This window comes from Sparus aurata, chromosome 11 (genome assembly GCF_900880675.1).
Source record: "Sparus aurata chromosome 11, fSpaAur1.1, whole genome shotgun sequence".
In the NCBI taxonomy this organism is placed as follows: Eukaryota; Metazoa; Chordata; class Actinopteri; order Spariformes; family Sparidae; genus Sparus; species Sparus aurata.
In genome coordinates, this window is record NC_044197.1 from 9,935,482 (window position 1) to 9,945,371 (window position 9,890).

Genomic DNA, 9,890 nt, shown 5'->3' on the forward strand with positions numbered 1-9,890 from the left:
TTGGGAACTACACGTGCTACGGTGCGGCGCAGTCGCAGTGTCCTTGGATATGATCGAAATAGCGCATCCTGGATGTTTCCTGGACCCCTGCAGTTGTCGACGGAAACGCAAGGAGAAAAACGCTGTCCCGGTAACGTTGGCGTGTCTTTATTGAGCTATATTCCGCTTTATGATGTGTTGTTAGGTGCAAAATGCTGTTTTATTCTTTGTCAACTGCCAGCAGGGTAGTGAATTAAGCGGTTATGTTAGATAAAGAGACTGCGCTCACCTTTGCCTCTGCTGCTGCCGCTGCCTAACGTGCATTAACAGTTAGCTATTTACTGTATAATATCACACACGAGGACAAGAGTAAAACTTCGTGTAGGCATAGTTTAAATAAGAAACCGCAGACTTGAGTGTGTTTGTGTTAAAATTAGATAACAGAACAGTCTGACTAAAGTTAGAATAATGTTAATGGAGGCGGGAGAGCGACCGGTTTTAACTTTAACTTGTAACTGGTTAAAGGTCAACATTAGCATGTAAAGTATGTGCAGTCAATGCTAATAAACTGTGGAAAAAACAAGTAAAGAGGAGTAACTGTAAGTAACAAGAAGGCATATAGTATATGCTTATATAGTGTATTTTATGTGTATATTAAACACATTGGTTCAAGGTTTCCTGCCTCAAATTGTATGTATTTGTGAGTGCAACTGTGTTTATTTACTTCTCTTATTTATTCCCATCACCCAGGAAAGAAGTGGGATTTGAAAAATGGCAGGTTTGTCGCTTAAAACTATATCCATCTATCTATCTATCTTCTGAAAAGCGCCACTAAACTCTCCACTTTTCCACATTCCTGCCCCCCTTTCTCATGTATTCAGGCATGTTGTAAAATGTAAGAATGGTCATCTAAAATGGTAAGACAGATATATCATCGGTGACACTTTCCTTCCTGTTTTCAGACCGGACAAATAACTTTCCTCCACTGCCTCAGTTCATGAGAATAAAGCCATGCTTCTACCAGAACATAGAAGAGGAAATTCCCGCACCCCACCAGCAGTTGGTGCGCAGAGTCTACACGCTTTGGATGTGTGAGTTTCTCACAAACAGTACATTTTCAAACTTTTTGTCTGTTTGGAAAAAGGTGATGCATCCTTTCCTATGCTCGTAATTGAAACAAAAAAACGAATCAGTCCTTATGCTTTCTTTCATTTTCTCTTCTCTCCACTGTCTTCTCTGCAGTGTATTCAGGCACGCTTTGTTTAAATGTGATATCATGCATTGCTTGGTGGGCTGGGGGTGGAAGCGCCACCAACTTTGGCTTCTCTCTACTCTGGCTCATCCTCTTCAGCCCTTGCAGTTACACCTGCTGGTTCAGACCGCTCTACAAAGCCTTCAGGTAATCACTCATCCACAGAATCATTTCAGAACTTCAGTTTTTATGAAGTGCACATCACCAAAAGGGTCCCTCCACATGTTACACACCAGTCAAGCAAGCTTGGCACTTTTACACATGTATAAATTACATGTGCAAAGAGGCTGAATCCTGAACAGACAGTAAAAATGTTTGTAAAATGACAGCATTATCAGTGGAAATGATCAGTGTTAACAGGAAGCGGTACAGAACAGAGTAAAAGCGGTAGAGGTAGATGCACTTTATAGCCCAGAGAGTCGAAATAGGTCAGTGTGTGGGTTCAGAAACCACCTGGCATATGCGCTCGGGTCAATGCGTAATTTTAAATGTAGTCCTTTGCAATCACAATAATATTACAGGGGGAAACTGCTTGAGTGGTAGCCTATTAATTTATTTAATTTAGGTGCAACCCTGGCTGAGAAGCGCACTTGGCTGCAGCTTAAGTTGAAACATAAAAACATTGTTCAAACAGGTAAGACCTCGGCATAATCTCATGGGGGTAACTCATTTTGATCATGTTTTACATTGTAAATATTAAGTGGCTGTTTGACTGTACAGTTGTTTTATCCCCAACATAATGCTGTTTTCACACACATAAATGTCTTCTCATCTATATCATGTTCTGTTAAATAATTAAGCCTATTTAAACTAACACAGACTTCTACTCAGCCAACCGAAAGAAAGCAGATGCCCGTACAACGGGTGGTGGCCCAGCACCGCCACCTCTAACGGAGGCAGAGGAGCTGAAAATGATAAAAATGGGTAGTAGCCGTTTCAGGGCGAGGCACACTTTTCTGACCGCTCTGCATACAGTTGCCTTGCTCAAGTGCTCTGCATCTCCGACGTTGTATAAAAAACTCCCATTTGCAAAAAAAAACGCAGCGCAACACACAATATCTGCTGGGATGTGAGAGCATGACTTCGGTTGGTAATGTTGGAAATGTAAGGACGGATTAGGTTGTGTATGTAAATGATGGACTGTGACGTGAAACGGTACCGCTCAAAAAGATAACTGTCTGGAAATGCAAGAACATCTATGTACGGTCTGATAATCATCTCCCGACGAATATTTAATTCTCTGCGCAGTAATGCTGCACCTTCATCCACGGGATCATTATCAAAAGGACATGCCATGGTAGTGAAAATAGTCGCCACCTAATATAACTTCTAATGTAGCCCTACTGACTGATTTTTGCAATGATTTTCTCAAAAAACAGACGGCAGAACTATACTACGCCAAAACTCGCCTGCTGACTGAATGAATGAGGAAATCAAATAGCGTGTGTGGCTGAAAGGCAAATATCAAAGTTTCAATGACTGTTATGAAAGCTTTTTTTTTTTTTTTAGCTCAATGGATATCTCATTAGGAAAAACTCAGAGATTTGGTTTGTTTTATTTGTACATCACAAGAGTCTGTGCAGGTCTTGAAAGGTTAAAAGCATCATTACAAGCTATTTATTTATTTAACATCTTATACAATTAATTAATTGTTTGCTTTAAGTAGTAATGTTAGCTATAAAATGTTCCTATAACAATCATAATATACCAAAAACATCTGCTAAGTCACCCCAATGAAACTTCTAACAGATATAACAGGGTGTGTGTGTTTTCTATATTTAGTATTTTCAAATAACAATCGTTATCATTGTTGAACAAACCTCATACTATTTCTAAGCACTATATTTTAATAATGAGAAAATAAAAGCACACAAACAAACTATAATATAAAGGGACTTCAGTATATTCAGTATATAATGCAAGTAATACAGAAAAAAACACAAGGATCCTCAGCTTTTTTCTAAGGATTGAAGAAGGATTTTCCAGTCATTTTTAAATGCTACAAAACAAATGTTACATGTTACATGACACATAAATTCAACATCTTTGTTTTGCAAAAAACCCCCACAAAACTGTACAATGTAATTTTAAAAATAGGTCTCACATTCTTTGTTACTAAAGCCACTTAATCTCTATATCCCATAAACATTTGCCAGTCTTACAAGTGTAAAAAAGATTCTGCTTCATCTGACAAAATGTGCGGTACATTCAATACTATTCAAATGAAGCCGTACTTTTAAGAATTCACTGCATGGGTAAATATTGTTATTGTAGGACACTTTATAAATCCAAATAAGATGGAAAACATAAGAAAATATGATGGAATTAAATTGATAACAGTAATGATAATGAAGTACAACAGCAATAACAAATAATGAATACATCCAAAGTACAAATATCACAAAGCAGCAGGAAACGCTGATGTTAACAAGTGAATTATCAGTTGCAACCTACACAAAGCCACAGATGTGCCCTGGCACAGACCCTGAGGGGGAGCATTCCAGAGGAATTACTGTATCCGACTGTCGGGAAGCGTCACACACCCAGAAAATAAAAGTGGATTTGTTTACACATCAGCTTGCTCACACAGAGGGCTTCAGCTCAAACATCATCACCTAATAATGGGCATGCAAAAATAATTCATTGCTTTTCACCGGTGAATCCATCAATCCATTCCAGCCAGCTGGGTCCAGGCTGCATTAATTTATTCAATGATATCGGACCCTTATTTATTATTAAAAAATGCTGGAAAGTTCTGGAAAAAATGTGGCCATATCATCCCTATTTTTTCCCATTATACTGTCATAATTTGGAGAGTATGATTCTATGTGGTATTAAAAAGACTGATTGTGTGTTGACTAGTGGGAGGAAGCAACATGACATCAAAAATAGAGCAACTCTTGGCTTATTTGTTTTCTCTTGTATCATCCTTTGTTCTCAGGGCTGATAGTTCATTCAACTTCATGGCCTTCTTCTTCATCTTCTTCCTCCAGTGTGTCTTGGCACTCATCCAGACTATAGGCATCTCTGGCTGGGGAACATGGTGAGTTGAACCAAACCAGCTTTGAAGATTGTACGCATGTTTCCTGCCAGTTTTCTACCAGAGAGAGTGTGTTGAGGTCGTGAAGGGCTCGTGTCAAATGATCAAAGCAGCTGGAAAATGTGCTTTCCATCAGGCACTCACATGTTCACGTGTCTGTTCAGATTATGATGCCATGATAGATTTAATGCTTGTAGAATATAACTGTTAAGCTAACCCGTGATGAGGTTGTTTACAGAATTAAGATGCAGCTTTTGAAGCCAGACAGTTGAAGTCTGTTTCTGACTTTCTTGCGTGGTGTTGGTGTGGCTGGTATGCAGAATCATCAGCCTCTAAATGTTAAATTTAGATTAAGTAAAAATCTTGATGAATTGTAAATAAATACAGTAAAGTATAATACTTAAAGGAGAACTTCGGTCGATTTAAACATGCAGCTTCATTGCTCAAGCTACCCTTGACTTGCCAGTACTGAAGACGCAAACACATTTGGTCCAGCCATTACAGAGCTCCGTGAACGGAGATTTAGCATTGAACGCTAACAGCATGGGGTCAGAACTTTACACTGTGTTTTAAGCTTCTTAACATGCTCCACATCTCACACCAAAAGTTATGCAACATCAACAGACACAACACAGCACTGTAGCGTATGTGTATGACTTAAAATGAATAAAAAAGTAGTTTAAACACAGTGTTTAAGGAGCAAGGTTTGCAAGGTTTGCTGACATCTGTGCCTTCCGGTAGCTAGACCAAACTAGTCAATCCGTCGGGCGTGCGCTTACTTCCTCACTGGCGGAGACGTATTCCAGCATTTTCGTTTTTCTGTTCATAATGTACATGTCCATGTTACAGCCTGTCATGAGCCATGAGCCTTACAATAGCCTGTTAAGCCTGTTAAGTGCACACTCGATGGATATGCTAGTTTGGTCTAGCTACCGGAAGACACAGATCAACAAACTGATATGTAGCTGCTTCACAAACACACTGTTTTAACTACTTTTTTTATTAATTTTGAGTCATACACGCTACAGTGCTGTGTTGTAAGGTGTCTGCTGATGTTGCATAACTTTTGGTGTGAGATGTGGAGCATGTTAAGACGCTTAAAACACAGTGTAAAGTTCTGACCCCATGCGGTTAGCTGTCAATGCTAAATCTTCGTTTACGGAGCTCTGTAATGGTTGGACCAAATGTGTTCGCGTCTTCGGTACTGGCAAGTCAAGGGTAGCTTGAGCAATGAAGCTGCATGTTTAAATCGACCGAAGTTCTCCTTTAAGTACAGGTTTGAGGTACTTAACCTCAGAGCTGTGCTCCCATTTTTCTTAAACTTTGACTCCACTACATTTTTTTTTACCAACGTTCTTTTTATTGTTTTCACAACATAACGGAGAAATACAGAGAAATACTATTACATGTCTTGAACAAACATGTCTACCCCCCCACCCCACCCTCTCAAGTGCATCCAAATCTTGGTTGGGAATCCAGTCAATGACTTAATCCATTCTGGTTCATTATTAAAGGGAAAAAACATTAAACAAGCATATTTCTGCAATCTTAGGTACTGCAAAGTGCCACTGTTTACATGTCCCCAGGCTCTTCCATCACATGTGACAAATCTGTTCTCAATACATAGCAAATGAAGGGGTCCCAGATCTGATGAAATTTATGTTGTTGATGTTTTATTGTTTATCCAAGGGGACAGTTGTAGATAGCTCAGACAACCACCTGCTTACACTTGGACTGCTGGTGTTTTTCCATGAGAGGGCTATTACTCTTTTTGCCATTAACACACTTAGGTCTACAAACTTTTGTTGATATTTCACAATCTTTTAATTATCTGTATATAGACCCAGTATAGAAACCTGTGGGACTAGGGGTATTTGAATCTGTAAAATATTTTGAATACATAGTATTATTTCTCACCAGAATTTTTGTATGTCTGTACATTGCGAAATACAATGGAAAAATGTACCTTTTTCCCTCTCACATTTAATACAAACATCAGGTATAGCACTGTTATATCTGTTAAGACTCAGCTACATTTATTTGATAACTTCAGATTCAGAGTATTCAGTGTTGATAGGTTATTAAGTGTGACATGTATCTAGTCGTATAGTGTTGTGGGCGGGACATTAAGTGACTACAGGGAGGCAAATGATTCTGTTTCAGAGCCCAAGTATTTCATTTTTCTTCAAGTTAGTCAGAAAGAAGGTACATTGGAGATGTAGAAAGACACAGGAGTGTCACGGAGGTTTCTAAATTCTATGGGTTTTACTCACAAATTGGTTATAACTATTTATGATAATTATGACAACATTTGACACAAATGTCTAACAGGATAAAATTATGAAGTTATGACATTTTATATCCAAAAAATAAAAGGTCATCTTCACTGTGACTGATCTGTAAAAAAAAATGATCTGGCCACTATTCATAGCTCAGAAATGGCAACTTGAGTTTTGCTCGACAGCATACCAACACCATAATTCTAGTTTAAAAGCATTTATTTCTTTGTTGGTTTTCCATTTCTTAATGCAAACAATTCTCCTAAAACTGAGTGATATTTACGTCTAGTAACTGAACCTCTGCTTGTGATAACAACATGGTTACCCATAATGCAATGTGGTGTGTAGTCACTGTCACACTGATCGTCATTATGCTGTTTGTCACTGCATCTGTTTCCTCACTGCTTAATGGCTCATGAGTAACTTTGTAGATTTGTTTTAAACCCACTTTTCTAATTTGATGACTGTACGACTGACTAACCCGTACTACTCCATCTCACTCTCACCAACACCTCAAAGCGGCTGGATTGCGACAGTGATCTTTTTCCGCTATAATGTGGGCTCCGCTATAGTGATGCTTATCACAACTCTGCTCTTCACTCTGGTGACTGCTTTAATGGCACTGGTTCTCATTAAGGTGAGTGAACACATACGCTAAAACACACTTGCAAGTAGTTTTAGTCCCTCATGTATATCATCCCACAGATGCTTAAAAACAGACAAATGCACATTATGAACTCATTTGTTCCTCCTTTCTTCACATATGGCAGGTGCACAGACTGTACCGTGGCGGTGGCGGTAGTTTGACCCGCGCTCAGGAGGAGTGGAGCAGCGGGATGTGGAAGAGTGCACCAGTGAGGGAAGCAGGGTTCAACGTTGTTGCTCAGTCGGCCCAGGGTCCGAGCTTGCCTCAGTACCCTACCGCAGTGCCGAGCTACCCTGACAACAGTCAATGGTGATAGCTGAGATTGGCCTCTAGATGGAGACAGATAGCTGGCCTTTTCTGTGGTGCATAAGAAAGCACCTCACAGCGCCATATCATTTCAACCTTATGTGACAAAATACATATACATATTTTTTTGAATGAAAATGAAGACAGAATTGCTATAGAAAAGTTTTATCACAGAGTTTTGTCACCAAAGCTCATTAAAGACCTACCTTTGTAGTGGAGGGTTATCTTCAGAATCTACCATTCCATTTCAACTTTGTTTACATCTAAGTTATTAAAATGAATGAGAAAGAAACACAATTTTATGCTCAAAAGAAATTTGCTGATGCAAGTCTGCAATTGGAAGCTTAAAAAAAAGAGTATGAACTGTCTCAGGATGACAGTATGTGAGGGACGTGTGCCTTATGGACCTTTTATGATAGCATTGTTTTATGTATTGCCAGACGTTGCATGCTAGAAATCATAGTATGCTGAAGAACAGTTTTTTTTTTTTTCTTTTGCAACAAGAGAGAATCTTCAAACAGCATGATTTTATGAAACCTGTGTATTCTGGCAGAAGTTCAGTTTATTTTTGATACGTCGTGCTTTATATTTCTTCACGTTTGCCTGCTTTACTGTGATTTCTTGAAATGCGCCTTAATATTGCGTGCAGATTTCGCATGTTGCCTGGCTTTTTGCCTTAACAAGTGCTGCTTGTTTTTTTTGTTAGACTAGACCTATGCTTCAGTGAAACAACATGTGGAAACATTTCAAAAAGTTGTTGGTGCATAATCCTCTGTGTTTTGTCACTAAGCACTGATGTGCCAAAACACTTGGCTCTTTCCATTATTTTCATATTGGAAAAAAAGGCCACACCCAAAATAGATGTTTTGTACTCTGTATTTCTCAGTTTCTGTCGTTCCAAAGCTGCACTGTTTGCTTTTAGTGGTCAGTGCCCTGCCGTGAAAGCACCTTATCAGCTGTTGTCAATGTTCAGTCACTTTCACTTTCCCCCAGATAGACTGAATTTCTGTGTCCAGTGACTGCAGTGTGCTTGCATGCAGCCTATCACGGGAGTGAACAGGAGTCTCATATTTCAAATGAACTGACCTCATGTAACCAATACAAACAACTGAACTGGCTGACGGAATAAAATTCTACAAATGGATCAGCAGTAGAGTAAAATCTTGCATGTAGATGTTTTTACAGGCTGTTTTAATGCAGTCTGATACTCCATGTGTGGACTAATCTACTGTCGTTCAAAAGAATCCTGTTAAAGAATTGATTAAACCAAGTGAATGTGGATTTTTATGCAGGTAATATAACAGTTGATCTACTTTTATTCTGGCTCAATTATGCAGTCAAAGCCTGTAAGTAGTGTGAGCACCGACTGGAAGTAAAAGGTGCCTGCCTCATGGTTTGACTATTTATTTTTTCTTCTCCTGTTACGAAAGTGTCCTTCATGGCCAACTGCCAAATCCAAGTATTTTGATTTTTCTCTGTTCTTTGATAAGTGATAAAACGGATATGTAACCTTTAAATATTGCAACATTTCAATAAATATTCTTATTCCCATTGTGTCTGTTGTGGGTGAATGTAAAAGATATTTTAAAGGATAAGTTCACCCAACAATGAAGATTCAGTCATTATCTACTCAGTACTGATGATTAGTTGGGTTAAAAACAACAACAAAAAACCCACATAAAATGGAAGCCACAAGATCCAGTTTGATTTTTAAAAAGACGTTTTTGATGCACGGTCAAGCTTGCGCACCAATTTTACTCTTTAGGGTCTTAAATAAATACACCTACAAAAATTCACCTGACATGGGAGAACTTGTCCTTCAAAAATGTGCAATATGTAAGAATTGGTCACCTTTTAAATTCATACTTCAAACAATTGGGGGACAACATATCACCGGAACTGATGCTTACTGTTCTTTACATCCATGTTTGTAGCTGTTGTTAGCTTGTGAGCTCAGTTAGGTGTGTAGTTAGCCGGTGTAGTGGAGGAGTCTTGTTTACACTGCCATTCCAGGATCTTTGGACTGCTGGGAGAAAGGTTTTCAGGCCTAGGGCTAGCTGGTTAACATGCTAACTTCACTAGAGACGGACGTATTTGACATAGTGCCAAAACTGTTCTTTATTTACATTGTGTTGATAATTGTTTTAAAATAAATTCTTACATGTTGCACCTTTTAATGGTTGAAATCTGAAAATGCCTGCATTATGTCAGGTCAGGTCTGAGTTTGATTATTCATAACTCAAAACTGTAGTCTTCCCTTTGATGTACACAGTTAAGCGTAACAAATGTGAGTCCTTTTTAGGACGGTTTTGTTTTACTCCACAGTACAACACTGCTGTTCATATCAATTGAAAGACAGTTTTTTTGTGATATAAGAAAACTATTATT

The 9,890-nt window shown here is 38.7% G+C and overlaps 1 protein-coding gene across 1 annotated transcript; it reads left to right on the forward strand.

The window, feature by feature from the left end:
* Positions 1-9: 9 nt before the first annotated feature.
* scamp4 (secretory carrier membrane protein 4) lies at positions 10-9,053 on the forward strand. The gene is made up of 7 exons (XM_030434178.1): positions 10-130; positions 730-757; positions 942-1,070; positions 1,222-1,378; positions 4,173-4,274; positions 7,070-7,187; positions 7,321-9,053. Exons 2-7 carry the CDS (start codon positions 751-753, stop codon positions 7,507-7,509), a joined length of 702 nt encoding a protein of 233 aa, XP_030290038.1. The 5' UTR covers positions 10-130; positions 730-750; the 3' UTR covers positions 7,510-9,053.
* Positions 9,054-9,890: the final 837 nt, after the last annotated feature.

Excerpts from the sequence above, each read along its gene's own strand:
- scamp4 (XM_030434178.1), top strand. Across the intron at positions 1,071-1,221 it reads AGTCTACACGCTTTGGATGT|TGTATTCAGGCACGCTTTGT; the intron begins GTGAGTTTCTCA and ends TCTTCTCTGCAG. Across the intron at positions 7,188-7,320 it reads TGGCACTGGTTCTCATTAAG|GTGCACAGACTGTACCGTGG; the intron begins GTGAGTGAACAC and ends CACATATGGCAG.